This window comes from Danio rerio, chromosome 13 (assembly GCF_052040795.2).
Source record: "Danio rerio strain M-AB ecotype USA chromosome 13, GRCz13ab, whole genome shotgun sequence".
NCBI classification, from domain to species: Eukaryota; Metazoa; Chordata; class Actinopteri; order Cypriniformes; family Danionidae; genus Danio; species Danio rerio.
The window spans coordinates 36,045,462-36,068,488 of NC_141033.1; the positions used below are offsets into that span (position 1 = coordinate 36,045,462).

General features: G+C 35.8%; 1 protein-coding gene across 7 annotated transcripts in view; it reads left to right on the forward strand.

Annotated features, from left to right (window-relative positions):
* Positions 1 to 23,027, forward strand: part of brf1a (BRF1 general transcription factor IIIB subunit a) — an 81,832-nt gene extending 58,805 nt beyond the window's left edge. For all 7 annotated transcript variants that reach the window (XM_087277546.1, NM_199898.1, XM_087277548.1 and 4 more), the window contains 3 exon segments: positions 16,817 to 16,868; positions 19,518 to 19,680; positions 21,463 to 23,027. In XM_087277546.1, the coding sequence (XP_087133672.1) occupies positions 16,817 to 16,868; positions 19,518 to 19,680; positions 21,463 to 21,500 (253 nt within the window). In that variant the 3' untranslated portion in view covers positions 21,501 to 23,027.

Genomic DNA, 23,027 nt, shown 5'->3' on the forward strand with positions numbered 1-23,027 from the left:
GGATCACCTTTATCAGGCTTGCATTTTCACTGCTAAAAGCGAACTAATGGTTCTCTTGGTGGGCATGGTGCATGTATAATAGTTAAACATGGTAGTTTTAGCTTGCTGAAAGAATTTTGCTCCTTTGTTTTTTTCCGGCTTCTTATTTTTTTCCGCGCTTCACTCTCACGTTTGTTCATTTCTGAAAGGATCGGATGTCAGAAGTACTTCAATAATCTTGCACACGTTATTGTCATTAGCTCAAGAAGTTCACTATTTCAAATTTAGACGCAAGGCGAGCGGAAGTAAGAAAGTAAAATCACTCGCACTGTAGATGGCCTTGTAAAAAACTATGGGGCACAAGCTAGATTCTGCTCTACTTCTTTTTGGCCTTGTGGGTGTTCATCAAGATTACAAGAGGGTTTGTTTGAGATTGGGTCGACCATGGCTTGTTATTATATGTATATATAACTACAGTGCAATGTCTCTGCTGTGGATTTAAAAATGGCGCTTCCTTTGTTTTCATTCTCCTGGCTTGTTGCTTGAGTGACTGACCTATCTCTGTAAACCAATAGCGGTCAGTTGCGCGTCTTGCTCTAACTTTTGTTACTCTTTTGTTCTGCTAAATACTTTTTGCAAAGGGTACCCAAAAAGTGGTATGCTACGTTTCGCTTTTATGTACCTTTTGACAGTGAAAACAGCCATAAAAGTATGCCGAACCATATCATTCCACTCAGTGGAAGCAGGCCAATATGTTCACCCACCCGCCAAAAAGTTTAATTGGTCCCTAAAAGTCTTCAAATTTAACATCAAATATACTCTGGCTTTAATTGTCACCTTATGCAACAGTTTGGGACAGGCAGATTATTTCAAATGAGAAAATTGTTTTCACAAATTATTTTAATACAAATAAATCCTGCAAAAGCTTGTACTCTCCTCTAGTAATCCTGTTTTTGAGTGCACAGTCTGAAAACAGATCCACGCCTATTGATACGCCCTGATTTTTATCGTTTTCCCACACCCCTTTTTTGGCCTCTATCCTGTAACCACCTCAGCTCTTTTTCTCCTCTATGCTAGCTATAAACCTACAATGAGGCAGTGTCAGCGTATATTATTGTATCATGACCTCTGCTATATTTTCTTATTCTATCTTTGCGTCTTTTTTTATTACATGACCATAGCTTTGTTTTACTGGTTTACCATTTTTAACGAGGATGCATCTTAAAAAATGGAGTCTGCCTTTATTTCATAAATCATTGAAATTATAGTTTTGTTACAGAAATATTCATGCTTTTCTTGAGCTTACTAACAGCGGGGAGTCCAATAAAATTAGCCTGTTATGCTGTAAGGCTTTCTGCTTGCTGCACATTAGTCAAGCATTTTCCAGATTGCAAGATTTTGTGGTTATTCTGTCATTATTTTGCCGTTTTGGGTTAGACCAGGGACAAATTAAACTTGCTTTCAACACTAAAGTGAACTTTGGAACACTTCTCTCCTATCCACTCCCAGATATTGGAAAAATGTTTTACTTTCACACAAGGTGGTCTTGCAGGCAGTTTGAAAAAGGAGTATTTTACAAAATTTAAATGGGAAATGTTTTTTTTAATATATTTTTACAGGTCACCTGGCATATATAAAATCTACATGATCATTCTTTTTTTTTTGTGCAGTTTACAAAAAATACCACAATATCAATATTTTTTTTAACCACGTGATCATTCTTTAAAGATACAATCATGCATTTAATTGTAGAAACTGGCTCACTTGTTTTATTAGCAATGATACAAACGACCCTGTTGCATTGCACAACTCAAAAAAGGTTGATCTATTCATCCAGAACTTTACAGTTCACAGTTTCTATGTCAAAGCATGCACTATATGCAGAAATACCTTATACGTGGCCATTCTAAAGTATAAGGAGCTTTTTTTGCCATTAATATTTGGATAATGCGTACATTTGCTATGATTATTAAGCAGTATTACACTACTGTTATGTACGTTAAGTCTTCCAGCATCCGTGAGACATTTTTTAATGATTGGAATGACATTTAGAAAATATTGCTGGAGTTGCATAAATTTGTATCCATGCATATTATAATACCGCAGCTGCCTATATATTCAACAGGCAAGCTATTATTAAAGCAATCTGCTTCAAATCTAATTTCAGGTGGCTTAAGCTTTACATGGAATGGCATTTTGGGTTAGACGAAGGACAAATTAAATTTGCTTTCATCACATTGGACTACTCCTTATTCCACATAAAATGCTCCTCAGCAAATGGTAATCTGGCCTTTTTGATTTTTTTTTTCTACTTATGTTGAGGAGTTTGGACTGCCAGAGTAAGCGTTCAGTCCAAATTCTTTTAAACATCAAGACTCTCATACCTGTCAAAATTGGGATGTGAAAATAAGGGATATGCCCCCCATAATAAGGGATACCCCCTCCCCCCTTTCCCCCACCCACCAAAAATCACCAAATTACTAAATATGTTCATTTGGAGCTGTTTCATTGTAAATAAACTGTTAAATGGTCAGTAATATGTTTTAAAATTATTATTAACAAAAAAAACAAAACAATTATATATATATATATATATATATATATATATATATATATATACATTAGCAGCAAATACATTTTTTTATGCTCATTTAAGACGAAATTAGCTGTGTGATTAGTTGTGTTTCAAAAAAAATCCCCCACCAAAATCAACATCTTTATATGTTATTATTATTAATTGTGTGTGTATGTCTGTTTAAACACGCACCCAAAAGCCAGACTTTCTCTCCGCTTCAAATCGTGTGTAAAGAATCCGTTTGGGAAACAGCATCTGTTTATCATTATGGAGCACGTCAGCTGACAGTCATGCACCATTATATGACTGTTTTGAGGATTGTATAGTATTGGTGACGGCACCTGTAATCAAAAGGAAAGGGAATCGCGCCATTTTTAATATTTATTTATAGGTGTTTTCATTTCTAAACGAAGCGAAAGCACAGAACAGACTCTCATTTAAGAGCAAGGGGTGACCCCTGGTGGTTCGGCGGTATGGGTTGCGTATAGGGAGGCTCGGCTATTCAGAGAACGACTTAAAATACGGGAGAAATATGGGGAAATACTTTTACGGGATGATTGCGGGATAGAACTGCAAAATACAGGAGAATCCCGGGAAAAATGGGAGGGTTGACAGGTATGGACATTGTGTGATGATGGCGACGCTTGTGATTAATTCCAGCTGCACTGTTGAACCAATTGAACATTGCTATTCTCCTGTCCTCTCAAGCATTTGTCTTTTATGAATGACCAGCCTATTTGCTGGACTTGAATGAGTGACAGAGCTTGAAATTAACTTTTTTGCTTGGTAGCACTGGTTCTCCTAACTTTTAAAAATTTAGGAACACCAGCCAAAATTCTGTTGCACCCACCAAATTATGAGGACTGTTATTACAAGTTTTATATTAAAAGATTTATTGCATATAAAATCAACACTAATCAAAACTAACAAACAAAAAACACATGCACGTGGCACGTAGTCTGAAGGCCTAATGTTGCTTGAGTGATTGACTGCTGTCCGCTGATGTATCGTGGGAGAGCTATGATGTCAATTTGTATGCAAAAACCCAGAAGCGAGTTAGCATTTTAGCAGTTCCAGCATTGCGGGATTTGTTTACTGCAGCAAGTTGACATGACAATTGTTTAAAACCATTCCTGAGGCCTGCGTTTTGCGTTTCAGGTGCAAAGATGGGTTCAGCGGTGAAAGTTTTGCAGTAAAAACTGGTTGCACGGCAACAATTTTATGAGCTCACACAAATGCTGCCAAATATATTTTGAGGTTGCATAGATAAAATTTCTGGCGCATATGCAACCAAAACTTATTTAGAGCCCTTTGTGACATTATAAAGATTTACAACGACCAGCTTCTCTTGCTGTGGCTGAAAGTTTTGTCTTTTGGGCCTTCATCTGGACAACCTGCTGTCCTTTAGTAACTTTAGAATGACTAGACATATTTACAAGTTCAACGAAAACTGGAAAGTGGAAAGAGCTTTTCTATAGGGGAATTACCAACCTACGTCACACATGATGTCACATGGGTTCAGCCGAGCATACTGGTTGCAAAAAAAGACGGGTTGTATTGGCAAACATGTCGTGTTATGCAGTATAATGCTAAAATTGAAAGTCTTAAATGGAAAACTTAAATTTTACTGTACACCACACTGCTTTTAATACTAACGGCAGACGCCTTTGGCTAACAGCCATCATAAGAGCTGAATGGAGTGAGGACTTAATTAAAAATGCTTGACTCAGTTCTCATTTCATATCAGGTAAGTTCACGGTATGCAGAGTCATACACATTATTTGTTTTTGATTGCAGCAATGATTTCAGCAAAAACAGTTAAATATGGTTAATTAATCTACGGACACTGAACTCTAAGAATGAAATGTAAAAATGTAAGTTCTAATACCCTGCCATACAGGTGCAGTTCACTGTCAGAATGCAGTTGTTCTGCTTGTTGATGATACCCAGGCCTTGTACAGTTCAGTCTTCTTTCCTTGTCTTTGGCTCGGCAGAACCTCAGTTTATAGCACTACATTGTTTTGAATCTGGTAATCATAGAACAATATTTCTTGCACATGACCACATAGAACAAAATTGTTGGCATCCAAAGACTTGTAGGCCTTTAACTTCTCTCTTGTAAATCACTTGGAGTTTCAATTAGATAGTTGTATATTTTGGACTGGAAGCTTGGCCATTTCTTCTTATTCAATATTGGGAAGGGGCTATTGCAAATTGACCTGTCAGGTGAACGCCGCTAACTTTAACGTTAATTTTGCTGAATAACTGTGCTTATCACTTGGTGATAAGCTGTTATAATACGCTGAAAGCATTATGTAAAAAAAAAAAAATAAAAAAAAAAATATATATATATATATATATATATATATATATATATATATATATATATATATATATATATATATGTTTACAAACCGTAGGTTCATCTATAGAGAATAATAAAAGCGTTACTTCAGATTAGCTGATAACACTCCCTTTAAAACTTTTTGTAGTGACATAGTCATTTAAATGTACTAAAATCATCATCTAAACCGCAAATTCCCATATGGATGGATTTTCTATGCAGAACTGTTTGGTCCTGGAAAGCTAATTGAGGTCTTGTTCGTCAGTCTCTGATGGAAAATCCCTAGAGCTTTGAGTCTGAAAGGTCCTTGTGTTTGTTTCTCTCTCTCTTTTTTATGTCCTTTACCCTTTTGTGCCCAGAGTACAGGGCAGGTCTGTTAAGAATAGCCTAGTCTAAGCTAAATTAACCATGGGTGTGTATTTGTGAGTGAGAGAGAAAGTCCCATGCATATGGTCAGTTAGAATAGCCTCGTTCTGCTCTATATTTAGTCTCTAAATGCTGGTATGGAACACATTAAAGTTTAGAGCACATACTTAAACTGAGGCCCCACTGCGGCCCACTCCCTGTTACCCTCCTTTTTGGAAAATATGTGTGTGTGTCGTACTACTGTGTGCTCATTTCCATTCATGTTGTTAGTCTTTGGCTGAATGCTCTTCTAAGTTGTCATTAGTCATGGATATTCTGTCTTTAAGGAGAGGCTCTTGGTGGCTCTGCACAAAAAATGTGCTTCGACTTCAGTGTGGCCAGTGTCACGGAACAAGGAGCATCTCTCTCTTTTCTCTCTTTTTGAGTGGCCATTTTCATCTGAGTGTGCAGTGTTTTTCTCGTTGAACGATTTCTCAAAGTGAACAGGATAGATCTGTTGAATCATTCATTCTGAAAGTAGCTTTTATGTTTGTTTTTTTTCTGAATGGAAAGGTGAGCAATCTGAACATGCTTTCGAAAGCCATTACACTGTTGCCATGCCATCTCTCTGTCTCTCTCTCCCATTTTTGTTCCACTCATACAGTCTGTTTGCTGAATGGATTCTACCTGAATGGGAGCGTGTGTATTATTTAGTAGCATGTCTTTTTCGGCTCAAAGATGACCTTTTCTTTTTCCCCCTTTATTTTTTATTAATTTACTTGTAGACTTGATTGATTCAGACAGTGTAGGTGAAAACAATGAACATTGTTTTTGAGTACTAAGCAATAATCAATATATAAAAGAATTTAAGTTGTTTCACATTAATTTGAGTTCTTTGTTGTTGTTAATTCACATTTGCAATGATGTCTATAAATACAATGCCAGTCAAAAGGACACATTAAGATTTGTTATTGTTATGAAAGAAATATATGCAATCTATGCAATCAAAAATACAATACAGACTGAACAAATGCAAAATTACAGTTTTTAATGCCAACATTTTTGCATCTTTACTAAGGTCTTCAGTGTTACATTATCCTCTACTGCACTGCATATATACATATACATTTATAATTATGTTCATACATATCTGCATACTTCTAATTTTTAATAGCAACCTGTACAAATATTAATGTATTGTAAATCTCTGTTCATAGTTAATAAAACTTGTATATAATCTTCATAGTACATCCATCTGTAAATATCACCATAGTTTTTCTAAAATTGCACTTTTTGAATTATACCTATATCCTGCACTTGCTGCTATTGCACTCCTGGTTAGACCTAAACTGCATTGTGTTGCCTTGTTCTTGTACATTTGTAATGACAATAAGTTGAATCTAATCTAAATCTAATAATATGCTTTATTATGATCAGTTCATTCTTTGATTAACTAAAAATGTAAAATAACGGCACTAATTTGAAATGAGTTTATTTGTATCATAAATGTATATAAATAATATAAATTTAATTATATATCAATGATTTCAAATAAATCTTCTTGAGCAGCATAAATTATAATGTTATCTGTATGATCATGTGACATTGAAGTGCATATAATTCAGCTTTGAACTGCAGGTATAATTTACATTTCAAAATGTACTCCCTCAGATATTTATCAGAAAACAGATATTTAAAATAATATTTCACCGCTAGTAATGTACATTATCAATCCATTTGACCACTGGATTTTTCTCACTAAATGAATAGAAAAAAAGTTGCTTAATAAATCACCCACTTTGAATGTTATCACTCGATTGAATGGGCGTTATCAGTGGTCCTCAGCTGATAGATATGGCCCAGTAAGAACCTTTTGCGCCTACTAGTAGGCTCAGGCCCCGTTTACACTAATGCGTTTTAGTTTGAAAACGCATAAGTTTTGCTACGGTTACGCCAACCGTCCACACTACGCCGGAGTTCTCGAGCGCCGAAAACGGAGCGTTTCGAAAACGCTGGAGAGGCCGTTTTCATTTTGAAACGCTGCTGCTCCGTCTCAGTGTGGATGATGGAAAACGGAGACATCTGAAAACGGAGGCGGGGCTGCAGACGTTTGCCTCTCTGATTGGGGCTTTTCCTGAATATTAAGTAGCCTAACACACACAGTTCAGTCCTGAATCTTCTCCGTGTAAGTTCAGACTTCGCAAGTTTGATCAAGGCTGCAGTCTCTTCTTCTCAGTTTGATATGGAAAAGCAGACTATACCGAGGACACGGGTAAATCTTCAAAGGGAACAGTGTACTTTATAACTTCATTCACATCACCCTGGCTTCGTTGTTTCACTTTCTCAACAATAAAATGTAAACATGATTTAAGGAACTGCCTATTTTCATTTTAATATTAGCAACTTAGACAGCAGAAATGTTGAGGCGCCGTGCTGTATAAGATGAGCGTCATCTTCACTGTCTGGATATTTATAACAAAACGGAGCCGATAACAACTGCCTCCTTTCAATTTCAGTGAAAATACGAAACATCCCCTCTCTTTTGCTGAGTATCAGTTTTAAGAATCGATAATGGCCATTTTAAAAGTATAACATACAATAAGTTTATACATTATAGGAAATAAAGGCAAGCGATCAGTCAATATACAGAATGTACGTGGTTACATTAATCATTAACTTATCTTTGCGCTCAGCCAAAACACGTTACCTGAGAACAAGTAATAGATTCCAATGCCCAAAGTCAGGGAATATGTCGTTAGATAAAGACAACAAGATGAATGAAATATCCCGTTTAATAAATATAGTGAGATTAGATCCAGCGGGAGATGCTTGATGAGAAGTCCGACTAGCAGAGCTCTCATCTGGGTACATGGGCTGCAGCGCTTGCCCGAGAGCGTCTGTGTGGTCACGTGATGTGCGTTTTCAGCGTTTTGGTGTGGACGGAGAGCAGTTCAGAAACGCTGGGTAAAACGCGAGTGTGGACGCGGATCGTTTTCATTCTAAAACGCCGTTTTAAAACTAAAACGTACTAGTGTAAACGGGGCCTCAGAAGGCTGTTATCATCCATCCACATGGTTAATCAGCTATACTAATAGAGAAGATTCCAGATATGTTTTTACATAACTGTGATGGTTAGGTTTAGGCTGTGGGTAGACGTTAATAAAATACAATTAATGGGAAATTGTAGTTAACTATCGACTAAAGCTGTATGTGACCTAGAGCTGATTAGCCATGTGGATGGATGATAACAGCCGTCTGAGCCATATCTCCATATCTATCAGCTGATAACGCGGTTCCAGACTCTATTAAAATCGGACGTTACCTCCCAATCAGAACTCGAATATATCTTTGTCTGTGTGTGTGTGTGTGTGTGTGTTTACAGTATTGCTTACTTTTAGATTACTTACTTTCAGTATATCACCATTTTGTTCAGGCCCTCTTAGGAGACTTATTTTAGCTGAACCTGAATTTATCACAGAAACTCAAATTAGTGTTTGTGTGTGTGTGTGTGTGTGTGTGTGTGTGTGTGTGTGCGTGCATGCGTGCGTGCGTGTGTGTGAGTGTGTGAGTGTGAGAGAGTGAGAGAGAGAGAGATGTTCTGCTGACAGTAAAGCCATTGTATTGCGCTCAGTCCACCCTCTGTGACACACTGAGGTATTGTGTACTATTACGCACACACACACAGCAAGCAAACCTCCCTTTTTCTGTCTCTTGCCTGTTTTTTTTTAACAGCATATTCCTGACATCTCACAATTACCTGAACATCTTCCCATCTGCCGGTCTGTGCTTCTGAACCTTAAATTTAATAAGTCTCTGTCTCTCTCCCCAGAAATAGCCTGTATAATTGCCCCCTGCTGTTTTAACCCTCCACCTTTTCTGGTCATTTTCTCGTCCTGTCAAATACCCACAGCTCAGCATTTATATGAAGCCTTGGAGATTATAAAAAAGTGTGAATGTTTGCAAAAGACACTATTACCGTTTTTTTATATTTATATAAATCATTCCAGTTGGAGGCTTTGTGAAAATCTGAGATAGATTGTGCAAATTTTTTGCAGTCTTTTGTTCTTCCAACACTTTGTCTGCATCCATTCATGAGACCGTCTCACGTTAGATATTCACACCTGGAGTGCCAGAAATCGCCATCTAACACCATCGCACATCTGGTAATTAAACAGTCTCCCAGTCTCCCTGTCTCAGGCAGCTGTTATAGACTCTCTTTCCCAGTTTTTTTTTCTTTCTTCTCTTGCTTCCGCTTCTCTTCCTCTGAGGTTTCTTTTGCGGTTGACTCTGAGTTTCTTTCTTAATCAGCTTACTTGCAGAAAACCTGCATCTCTAGAGAAGGGGGAGAGGGAGACGGAGAGGTGAGCTGTCTGCAAGATCAAAGAAACGTGGGTTTTTCTCAAGGCTGAATTGACCCAAAAAAATGAGAGGATGTTTTCGTCATTCTCCAGGAAAGGAAAAGAGCCTTATCTCTGCCTGGGACCAAAGCAAGCGTCTAGAGATGAAGAGACTGGGTTCTCAGGCAGTGTTTGCTCATGAGCTCAGTGGTAATAGTGTCAGCCTGGTGTCACAGACTTTCAGCTCCTGAAATAACAGGCTGTGTTGACATCAGTCGTGTAGTCGTAGACAGAGCAGTGCATGAAGCTGATGAGGTGATGCTGAAGGTCAGAGCAAACGCTGAACAGTTGGAGTGTTAAAGTGCGAGGAAGCAGTCGAGTCATCACCACCACTCTGGGATGAGGTCATACATGCATAATGTGAGATGGTAATAAAATGTACAGTGAGATGTCAGTGAGTCCTCATGGGAGATTTTAATGCTTTTTGAAAGATTTCCCAAGTGCTGTTTGATGGAGAGGATTTTTTTTACAAAATAGTTTTAATATACAGTACATACAGTGCATCCAGAAAGTTCACAGCGCTTTACTTTTTTCCACATTTTTTATGTTACAGGCTTATTCCAAAATGGATTCAATTCATTTAATTCCTTAAAGTTCTGCACACAACACCCCATTAGGACAATGGGAAGAAAGATATTTGGAAATTCTTGCAAATTTATTAAAAATAAAAAACCTGAAAAATTACATGTACATAAGTATTCAAAGCCTTTGCCGTGACGCTCTAAATTGAGCTCAGGTACATACTGTTTCCACTGATCATTCTTGAGATGTTTCAGCAGCTTCATTGGAGTTCACCTGTGGTAAGTTCAGTTGATTGGACATGATTTGGAAAAGCATACACCTGTCTATATAAGGTCCCAGGCTTGACACTGCATGTTAATGCACAAACCAAGCATGAAGACAAAGGAATTGTCTGTAGACCTCTAAGACAGGATTGTCTCCAGGCACAAGGCTGGGAAGGTTACAGAAAAATTTCTGCTGCTCTGAAAGTTCCAATGAGCACAGTGGCCTTCATCATCTGTAAGTGGAAGATGTTTGGAACCACCAGGGGCCTCATGTATGAAGAATTGTGTGGAAATCATACTAAAACAGTGTGTACGCACAAAGCTGTAAATGTGCGTACACAAGAAAAAGTTCAGATGTATGAAACCGTGCGTACGCTGAATCCCACGCATATTATTTGTACATCCGAATGAACATGGTATCATGTTTTGACACGTTTGAGCATGAACTCTGTTCAAATCCAGCGTCTGATGAAGTCATTGTTCTTTTTTTCCCCCGCTACATATCAGATTTTGCCTACTATTTATCACGAGGAAAACGAGTAGGAATCATTGATAAATCTGCAACATATTTTATTTGCACATTTATTGAATGGAAATGTTTCTGATTAACTTATGCAAATTCATCTTCAGATGGTGCATTTATAGCAATGTGTGTGCAGTAGATTGCTCCGATTACATTGGGAAAACAGGCGACCGCTGCAAATTGCGCTTTAATGTTTGGCTGGTCAACTGCACGGAATGGAAACCTTGCTGCCATTGCACCACGGCTCAAAGACACTTTGTAGAGAGCAATTTAACACAACTGCCTCTAGGAGTCGCCAATGGAAATAAAACAGACACGGACAAAATATGTGTGTACGCCAGCCATGAAGTTTGCGTGGAGCTGCACACATTCCCATGTTCATTTCATTGTTAGTAAATCCAAACGTGAGCAATTCTGAGCGTGAAACCTGGCGTATGCAAAGTTTGTGCGTACGCAGTGTTGATACATGAGGCCCCAGGACTCCTCCTAGAGCTGGCCGGCCATCTAAGCTGAGTGATCGGGGGAGAAGAACCTTAGGGAGGTGATCAATAACCCGATGGTCACTCTGTCTGAGCTTCAGCGTTCTTCTGTGGAGAGAGGAGAACCTTACAGAAGGACAACCATCTATGCAGAAATGCACCAATCAGGCCTGTATGGTAGAGTGGCCAGACGGAAGCCGCTCTACCATACAGAATTTGCCAAAAGGCATCTGAAAGACTGTCATACCATAAGAAATAAAGTTCTCTGGTCTGATAAAACTAAAATTGATCTCATTGGAGTGAATGCCAGGTGTTACGTTTAGAGAAAACAGTCACTGCTCATCACCAGGCTAATACCAGTAGCAGGAACTGGAAGACTAGTCAGGATAGAGGGAAAGATGAATGAAGCAATGTACAGAGACATTCTGAATGAAGACCTGCTTCAGAGTGCTCTTGATCTCAGACTGGGGCGATGCTTCATCTTCCAGCAGGACAATGACCCAAAGCACACTGCTAAAATATCAATGGAGTAGCTTCACAACAACTCAGTGAATGTCCTTGAGTGGCCCAGCCAGAGCCCAGACCTAAATCCTATTGAACATCTCTGGAGAGATGTGAAAATGGCTGTACGCTGTTGCTTCCTATCCAACCTGATAGAGCTTAAGAGGTACTGCATAGAGATATGGGAAAAATTCCCAAAGACAGGTGTGCCAAGCTTGTGGCATCATATTCAAAAAGACTTGAGGCTGTAATTACGCTATGAATGCTTCCCAGATGCACTGTATTTCTAATAGCTTATTTGTTTTTTGTCATGATGGCGATACAAACTGTAGTATTTTACTAGTTATTTTGCAAGATACTTATATTCAGCTCACAGAAATCAAAATTTACATTGTTTATTTTGCTAGCACACATTGTTATTTTTTAAGTGAATAATTAATCTTCCATTATCAAAGTATCCTCAGAAATTATACCCAGAGAAAAAAGTTTGTTTTGGTAATCTTCAATCTTCAACAAGTCTGAGCATTTGGTTCTGTCTTTTGAGTGACGGTCCTTCTCTGTTGACGCCGGTTTGGCTTCTGCCAGAATTTTTGTTTTAACTACACTCCTCTTAGTGTTAGTTTGTGGGAGTGATGCACAAAAAGATAAACTCTTCCCTTCTCAGTATTTAGTTTCAGTTGGAAGCATGTCTACATACTGTAATAAGAGTCTCTGGAACTTTTTGGTTTACGCTGAATTTTTCACACAGCAAGTCATGGGACAACAGTGGTTTGTTTTGTAGCTGATCAGGGAAAAACAAAACCATTTTTAAAGCTAAAAAATATTGACCTTAAATATAAAAAATAAATGAAAACTGCTTTTATTCCAGCCAGACTAAAATATTTAAGACTTTCATCCGAAGAAAAAAATTGAATGGGAATTGGGAATTACTATGAAACATGTCCTTGCTTTATTTAACATCACATCAAATATATATTTATATTTATTTTTTCATTAATTTTCCTTCAAGTTAGTCCCTTTATTCATCAGGGGTCACCACAGCAGAAAGAACCGTCAACTTATACAGCATATGTTTTACACAGCGGATGCCCTTTAAGCTGCAATCCTGTACTGGGAAACATCCATACGCTTTCACATTTACACACACATACTCAAATTTAGTTTATTCAATTCCCCTGTAGTGCATGTCTTTGGACTGTGGGGAAAACCGGATCACCCGGAGGAAACCCACTCCAACACGGGAAGAACATGCAAACTCCACCAAAAATGTAAACTGACTCAGCCTAGACTCGAACCAGCAGACTTGCTGTGAAGCGACAGTGCTAACCACTGAGCCATTTTGCCACCATATTTATATTTATATTCATTCATTTTCTTTTCGTCTAAGTCCTTTTATTAATCTAGCGTCACCACAGTGGAATGAACCGCCAACTTATCTAGCATATGTTTTACACAACAGCAGATGCCCTTCCAGCTGCAACCCATCACCGGGAAACAGCCATACAGACTCATTCACACACATACACTACATACAATTTAGCCTATCCAATTCACCTATATCATATTTATATTTCTCAAAATATTAATAATATTCTTCATACAAATATTGAGATTTTGTCGATATTTTTAAAAGTTTCTGTACTTAACATTTTATCTTTATAACATTTAAGCTGTTTGTATGATTTCTGTTAAGACTAAATCAAGTTGGAACGGTATAATCCTGAAAGCCACCGCGATTCAATACAGATGAAAGAAAATGGAGTTTTGAATAGCTGTCACATAGAGTCACTATATTATTGTATTGTGACCCAGATATCAATATTCCGCATCAGCAGGTCCCCGAGTCCCACCCCTAATCATTGTTGTGCTCTGTGTTTGAATAATTGACCCGCTCAGTGGTGTGAACAATTTATCAGCCCTTGACGTAAATGTGACTGTGTGTGTGGAACAGACTGTTTCTCAGGAATAGAATGTTGTCGCTGTGTTTTGGCTCTTACTGCTTGTTTTCATTCCAAGTACCGCGTCGCTCCCTATCCCAGAATGCACTGTAGCATCAATAGGACACTCACATGCTGGGTCATGAAGGACTGTCAGCTGTGCATATGCCTGTGTTACTGACTGAGTACTTGAAGAAATAATCCAGCCGTCCATATCATCAATCCATCTGTTTTGTCTTTTTGCTTGCATCTGTCGTTGTATTATTGAGTGATTGATCTGTCATTCTGTGACATTTTATCAGACTGTCATTCTGTCTGTTGTTCTATCATTTCATAATTTTTCTCTCATTGTTCTTTCTGTTTTCTTGCTTTCTGTCATTGTAGTGTTGTGTTGTTTGACGATCGTATCTGTTATACTGTTTTAATTTCATTGTCTTTCTGTTTCCTTATGCTATTTACTGTCATTCTGTCTCTGTACAGTATGTGTCAATTTGTCTTCATGCTTTGTCGTTTTTTCTTTTGTTTTGTCTAAGTCTGTCATTCTGTATGTCGTTCTGTCTGTCATTCTGTCGTTTTTGTCTTTTATTCTGTCTGTCTCTGTCGTTCTGTTGTTTTTGTGTGTCTGTTGTTCTGCCTGTCCATTCTTCCGTTCGTCATTCTGTCTGTCTGTCATTCTGTCATTTTTGTTTGTCTGTCGTTCTATCTATCTATCTATCTATCTATCTATCTATCTATCTATCTATCTATCTATCTATCTATCTATCTATCTATCTATCTATCTATCTATCTATCTATCTATCTATCTATCTATCTATCTATCTATCTATCTATCGTTCTATCTATTGTTCTGTCTCTGTTTTGACTGTCTGTTTGCTCTGTCTGTCTGACATTTTGTCTGTCTGTTGTTGTCTTTCTCGTTCTGTCTGTCATTCTGTCTGTCATTCTCTCTGCCTGCCTGTATATCTGTATCTGTCTGTTTCTCTGTTGTTTTTGTCTGTCTGTCTGTCTGTCTGTCGTTCTGTCATTTTTGTGTCTGTCGTTCTGTCTGTTGTTCTGCCTGTCATTCTATCCATCCCTCCCTCTCCCTCTCTTTCTTTTTTTTGTCTATCTCTGTTCTTTCTAGTGTCCTGTCTATCTTTGTGGTTTTTTCATTCTGTCTTTCTTCAGTATCTTTCTATCATTCTGTCTTCATTCTTTCTGTCAATTTACCTCTCTGTTGTTCTCTGTTGTCCATTTAGACTTTTTCTACAGTTTCGGTCAGTCATTCTGTGTTTTTGTTCAAACTGTTGTTCTATTGAAAAGATCTGTCTTTGTCCTGTTGGTTGCTCTTTTCATCCTTGTGTTTACTTTTGTTCTGTTTACAATATTTTGGCTATTTATCTGCATTCTATTTACAGTGTGTATCATTGATCTTTCTGTCATTTATTATTCTGTCTTTTATATCTATTCATTCTTTCTGTACTTCTGATGTTATGTCTTTCATTCGATCATTCTGTCTTTTTTTTCTATCTACAGTATCTGTCTTTCCTAACTATCTTTTTGCGTTGTTGTCATGTCTGTCATTCTATCATCCTCTCCGTTGACCTATCAACAGTATCATCTTCTGTCGTTCTGTTTATCTTTATTCTTCATGTAGTTTTGCATGTCTAAAGCAGTGCTTCCCAACTCTGTTCCTGAAGGCACACCAACAGTACACATTTTCAACCTCCTGATATTCAGATGCACCTAAATCAAACATCAGAACATTAAAAGACACTCAAAAAGCTCAAATGAATGCTTCAGATAAGGGTAGACATCTAAAATATATAGTGTTGGTTTGCCTCCAGGAACAGGGTTGGGAAACACTGGTCTAAAGTATCTGTTCTGTCTGCAGCATTTTTCTGTTGTTCAGAGAGTCATTCTGTCCGCCTTCATTCTGTCATCTGTTTTTTCTTTATTTCTTTTTCATTTTATCTTTCTTTCCATCATTCTATCAGTTTTTTTCTTCATCTGCCTATCTGTAACACGGTGAGAGTGATGTTTGTGTTTGAGTTGAGTTTTAGATGTGTATTTTGAGTAAATTTGGGACGCCTTGTGGTTATATAAAGAGAACTGCTCCCACGAGAGCTGAATCTCTTCTGCATATTCAGATGTATCATCAGGAAAATCATATGACTCTGATTAGCATTTATTTATGATGCGGGTTCAGTGCATCATATCCATGTCTCATTAACATATCTTACATTCTTTGGAATAATGAGTAAACTCATTATTCGGAATGTGACTACTGCATGTTGACTTGCAAATGCTGAGATGGTAACTGCTTCTCTGGATTCTTCGTTGCTTGTTCTGCCCCCCTTCCTCTGTCTGTTTTTCCATCCACCCCCCCTCCTGTTGTCACTTGAGCTGCCATGTTTATTCCTCTGGGAATTTTACAGCGAGAGGGAGAGATTTGAGGTAGACTGTAATTCAAGACAGGACTTGTCCATGTCTACCACTACCTATGAAAGAAAACGTGCCAGATTTGCAAATGTTGTCATTCTGTTTATGCGTTTTATTTTGGTAAAAGGAGGCGGATACGTTTTTAGTGAATATACAGAGTGGCGTTTCATTATTAAAACGGGGTCGCTGGAGTCTCAGTGGGTCTGTAAACTCATGCTTTTCTGGGTTGATAGAATTTAAATAGCGCACATTAAGGGACTTCATTTAAATAATGTGTCAAGATTTGCATTATAATAAGTGAATGACTTTTAAGCACTTTAGTGAAATGAAAAGAACAGAGATGAGCTAAATATTTTTTTTCGGGCTGCATAGTCATTTTTGACCTTGCGTTTCTATTTAAATTCTTAAGTATAAGATAAAAAGCCTGATTAAATGTTTTTTTTTTCTAAAAATGTTAATCCTCGCAGCAGATTTTATTGAGAAATAAGCCATGTTCTCTTAATGATCTGTCTGTGTTTCTCTCTCTCTAGGTTACAGCCCCTGGTGCGTGCGCAGCCCTCTAAGAAGCTGGCCCTTGATCAGGTGAGTGAATTTAAATCACCGTCCTTCACATTAGCACATCCTTGGCAGGTCTCTGGATATATTAAACCAATTTTCCTTAACCCTCAAATGGCCCCCTGGCCCAGAACTTCACTTAGTTTATCCCCGGCGCAGGAAAACTGCATTAAGTTGACCTAGAAACGGGCTTTTCCTTTTCATGTCTAAATTAAGCGAATTATTTTGATCCGCCGAGCTGCTCCTGGATCAACTTTTAGCTGATACTCAAAGGCTCAGGCGTATCGTTAGCTAATGCAGCGCCTCGGACTAAAGCAGAAAGTGGGCCGCTGACGTCTGGACTCTGAGGATGCCTTGATGACACATGCTCTTTTCTCTGGTCCCCTACTGATCCCTCTGTGTCGTTCTGGTCTGCAGTGGGTCTGGCGCTCCCTCCGGCTGTGTCTTCCATCTCTCTGGATGTCAAGGGCCTTGATCTCCTCTGTTTTGTTTTTTCTCTCTCTGTTTGTAAGGCAGCCTGTCTGTCTCATGTCAGTTTCTAGTCTTCTGCCTGTTACTTTTAAACTTATGTGTGTGCTTTAGTGTGAATGTATAATCATCTTCCTTTTGAACCCGGAGCAGAAAGATTTCCTCCAGGGGTCAATATTCAGGTAACTAGGCAACCTCTTTGACATCACTTAGCAGGGAAATGAAGCTTTGAGATCAGAAAAATAAAGATTAGAAATTCACTAACCAGGTTAATGGTTAACTCTGAAGATTGTATAATGATAATTGTGATTTATTATTTCTAGGAGCATTATGATAGGAAAACTGCTTTTTTTTCTTATATCAATAATTAAAATGGTCTAAATTTCTACATGCTGCATCTGTAAATTATTCCCCTTATCACAGTACAATCTGATGTTCAATATTTTGTCAATATAATACTGATGTTCAATATTATAATACAGTACAATATTTGCAGATACTTAAAAAAATTCAGCCATACAACTGAATATGATTCAGTGGTATATGACTTATACTGACATAACGGTGCCTGTTTTATTCAACTGCCTACATTTTATTAAATCTCAAATGCAAACTAAATATAAAACATGAAAGTCAATTTTTTTATTTCTAAAAAAATTAATTTGCTATATCACAATTGGAACATCCACAACAACAACAAAAAAAGATTTTATTTTTCCTTTTAAAGAAAGGTAAATAATAAACAACAGTCAACAGTAATAAATACTATGAAAATCAAAAAATTTTGTTAGGAAACAAAACACAAAACTGGGTACTAAGTTATATTTAAGCTAGTAAAAAGTAGTTTAGTTTAGAAAAAGGACATTTTCTTATTATTATTTTTATTAATACAAAATAAAGCTGTTTTTTTTTTTGTCTGTTCGAGTGACAAATTTGTCATATTTCTTAAGCATATTTAGCCTCTTTTGCGCTTATTTCGACTCCTCTCTATCAAACACACATACACACACAAACACACTCATCATTAGTAGGGTAAATTAAATTAGATTAATAGTAAATTAATTTAAAAAACTGAATAAATATGAATTTCCACACGATTAAGTAAATAAACAGAATCAATGATTGGTTAAAAATCTCTGGAATTCTGCAATATTCTGCACGCACAGATTCCGCGTGGACCTAATCATTAGTAGGGTTGGGTGTCGTTTGGGGTTATTTCGATACCGGTGCTTAATTGATGCTTTTAAAAAGAGACAGGTGCCATACAAATTTTATTTTAATAATTTTAATTATTTACAACAAAATTAAATTATTCCATTCATATTTTATATATTTGAATTGCATTTATATATATTTTTTAAACCTTTGTTTGTCAACATGAAGGCAATATTTGCACAATACAATTAACATTACATTGGCTTACTACTAACCTGTGAAAAGTCTGTCATCAAATTTTGGAAACACCTTTTTTTTAGGGTTGACACAATTCTCTGCACTTACCGAGTCAGTAAAAGACAACAGACACACGAAATTCAAAAGTTTTCTTTCCATTCTGCATTCGGTATGAAATTCCATTAAAACAACTTTACTTTATACGTTCGATACATTGCGTCTTTGTTGCAGCACCAGTGGCACCAAAATTAGGCATTAAAATTCATATGCCTATTCAGTCCGATGCATACCGTTTACATAACTATGACACAGGGTTATATAGGTACAGTATGGCACCTAATCATTAGCATGATTCATTCGCATGATTAGGTGAGAATAAAAGGCAAACAGCAGCTACTTGTTCAACCAAAAAGGAGGAAAAGACAACTGCCATGATTAAACGAAAATATCTGGATGAAGAAAGAGCTTAAGGCAGAATTAACGCTGATGTTCCTTTTTTACCCTGCAGTCGTGGTTGCACTTTTTTTTCTTTTGGAAAATCTGCTAATTACATAGTTTGATTTGTTTCTGATGGATTTGTTAATGTAATTAAGCATTTAGCCTATGTACTTTGCTCTGCCTCTGAAAGCCTTTTTTGATGTTTCATGTCCTTATTTTCCGATGCTTCATCAACCAACCTCTCTACTCCTGTACATTAATGTACAGTTTACACTATTAACCAGCTCCACTATGTTGTTTTTCTTTTTGTTGAATTTCATGTTTCGGTTGGATGATGGATGAGAATAGGATTTCATGTTGACTCTCTCTGATCTCCAGATAGGCTCTTCTGTTCCAGTGGCGACTCCTGCTGTCTCAGCTCAGACTGCTGTTGTTGTAGAGAGCGGACCAGTGGCTTATGAAGAGCATGCAGATGAGGAAGAAGAGGATGAGGAGGATGAGCACTGTGTCAGTGCCATGCAGTTAATGGGCGGCACTAGTGGTATGTGATGCATAAAGTCTTGAGTTTTAGGATGCATTTTATATACTTTTGGTAAAAACCTGAGGCCATCATTGATGAAGGTCATTATTGATAACAATAAATAAAGAATTAAAAATCTAAATTCAAATGCAGAAGAGAATCCTCAAATATATGATGTGGAAGGTACAGAGAAATATCATCATTGGAATTAATTAAACCCATTTTTTCTTTCGAGCTGATGAGCTATAAAAACCTTTTAGCTTTTTCATATTTTGAGTTAGGTTTTATTTTCATATTCTCAGTTTTCATTTTAATTTGAGTAATTTTGCTACATGCTTTTGCCATTTTTATTAGCTTGATTTAAAAATATTTTCTTGTTTATAACCAGCTCATTTCTCATTTTCATTCCAATAATACACTGTAAAAAATAAACACAAATCGATTAAGTTAACTTAGTTTTAGGGGATTAAACATAAAACAGTTAGGTTGTTTGCAAAAAAATCTCAGCACTTGTGTTGTTTCAGCTCATTTGAAATAAGTCGGTTGAACAAGCAGCGAAAATATTTTTTTGAGTGTATGGTTTTTAAATGCGATTATCTTTATTTAATTATATTATATTTTATTATATTGCATTTTATTGTATTATATTTTATATTATGTTATATTATTTTATATTATATATATTTTATTTTATATTATATTCTTTTATATTTTATTATATTATATTATATTTTATTACATTATATTTTGTATATTATATTATATATTATTTTATTATATTATATATTCTATTCTTTTATATTATACTTTATTATATTTTATTACATTGTATTATATTCTTTTATATTATAACATATTTTATTTTATTATATATTATTTTATTATATTATATTCTTTTATATTTTATTATCTTATATAATATTTTGTTACATTATATTATATTATATTTTATTGCATTATATTCTTTTATATTATTATATTATATATTATTTTATTATATATTATATTCTTTTATTCTATATTTTATTTTATTATATTTTATTACATGATATTATATTCTTTGATATTATATTATATTTTATTGTATTAAATAATTTTATTTTACAGTATATTATTTTATTTTTTTATTTTATATTTTTATTTAAATATTAAATCCTTTTAAATATATTATATATTATTTTATATTATATTATAGATTTTTTAGTTAAGCTAACAGCTAAAACAGTTTTAATTATTTAGTTGTAGTTAATATTGCTTTATGTATGTGTAACATTTTCTAACCCATAATCCCTCAGTATAAAATATTGTTCTTTATTTTGCTCTTCATATTAATGTTGTTTTCATTTTAACAGCTTTAACTTCATTTTGTTTATAATGTGCTTAACAGATGATTAGCAGAGGTTTTGTTTCAGATTTACACATTGTTACTTAGTGAATCTGTTCACATTTAATTTCAATTTATTCAATATTGAAAATCTCAGCTCATTTTGAAAGAAGCATATTAATTTTACACACTTTGCTTGAGTTTATTCGGTTAAAATAGCAATAAGCTGTCCAAACTTGCCATTTTGACCAATATAATAACCAATAAATCTTTATATTGAAAGCCGATAACTGAAACATATGGAGAAAAATACAAATCTTGATATTATTTTTTTCTGAGGTGAAAACAATCCATCATATATCAGCCGATAATTTATATTATTATTAAAGTAATAAAAATAAGATTAGCATTTATTAGTGATTACTGTTATGGCCACCTATTCTAACTTTTCTGCATTCATTGTCTTGTTTTCTCCACAGATTATGGCTATGAATTAGATGATGATGATGGCTTCTGAAGTCAGGATGTCTATAGAAAAGACAAACTGATGCTTTTCCTGCTGCTTATGAAAACACAGATGAAACTACTCCTGCTTATACTTGCAAGATGGCTGAGAAATTCACACACTACAGAGGGATGCAGAACTAAACAAGAACAACATGTTTGTGCATTTCCACAGACACGTGCTCTGAGCTCATGTGCACTAACTTATTTAAACTTGCCCAAAGAGAGGAGTACGAGAGTAAATGGATGTGTGTGTGGTGATCGAGAGTGATGATATTCTCTCTGGAGTGTGTAAGTCTGCTTGCTAACTGCATTACTCTGTGTTTTAGGCAAATGATGATATATGATCCTGCACATCTAAAGCGATTAGCCCACATGATTCTCAGGCCTTTATGTGGACAAATGTGTGCATGTGCCTTTAACTATTACAGTATACAGGCTTGAAGTAGTATAAAGTGTTATTCTCTAAACCAAGTGTAAGTTTATGTGCTCAGTATTCAGTTTAGAATGGTTAAAATCAGATTAGTTTCTGTATTAAATTAGTGCCTTTTTAATTTGTATTATTATGTTGAGCACTGGTCTGGTGGATTATCCTTTTTGTGCTTTTTTGATTTTATTTAATGTTTAAAAGGTACTTTGAGGATGTAATTTTTTTAATTGGTTGTTTTTTCTGGTTTATTATGGAGCTGTGGAAAACAAACCAAAGGAATACTTGAAACACTGTTAAAGTGTCATTAGCTTGATCTTATTGTTAATGTTAAATATTTTGAACAGTTACAAAATGGAGTATATATATATATATATATATATATTTAGTTTTTCCATCGATATAGGAAATGTTTACAATATTCAACTATTTTGAATTGATGTCAGTGAAATGGTACGGCTCTGCAAAAGAATAAGGGAACACTTAAGTAATGATTAGTGGAATTGCTATTAATAGGTATGAGTTTGAGTTGTGTGTCTTTGGGTTTTAAACTACCAATGATGTCCATTTTACTCAAACCGATTGATAGCAGATCCAGAGTAAATGCTTATTGATTAATGATCATATTAAATGGTCTTTATTCATTTTTCCAGAACTATAGATTGATAGTTTATTTCTTTAAGGTAGAATATATATATTTTTCCATATGCTTCATGTATTTTTAAGGTTAGCGCACAACCAGTATTACTGAAGCAAAACCAACCCATTTAGACTGTGACAAATAACCCAACCTTTAAAAGTAAAAGTGTGTTAGACATGGTCCAAAGGTTATTTGGGATTATTTACCTTGATTTGGACAATCGGAATGAATTTGTTGAATATCAATTTTTTTTTTGTCCGTTTCTTTTCTATAATAATAATAATAACAATAATAATAAATAAAGTCGATATGCGAGTCCTTGTGATATTAAAACTGGACATGTTCACAATTTTATCATTTGGAGTTGAACGGTTTGGTCTTGCAACAATAGTTGTAACAGTAAAACATAACGCTCTGTTCATTAAACCTAAGCAGTATTAATGGATGAACGAATAAAGAGGAATCATTATGCA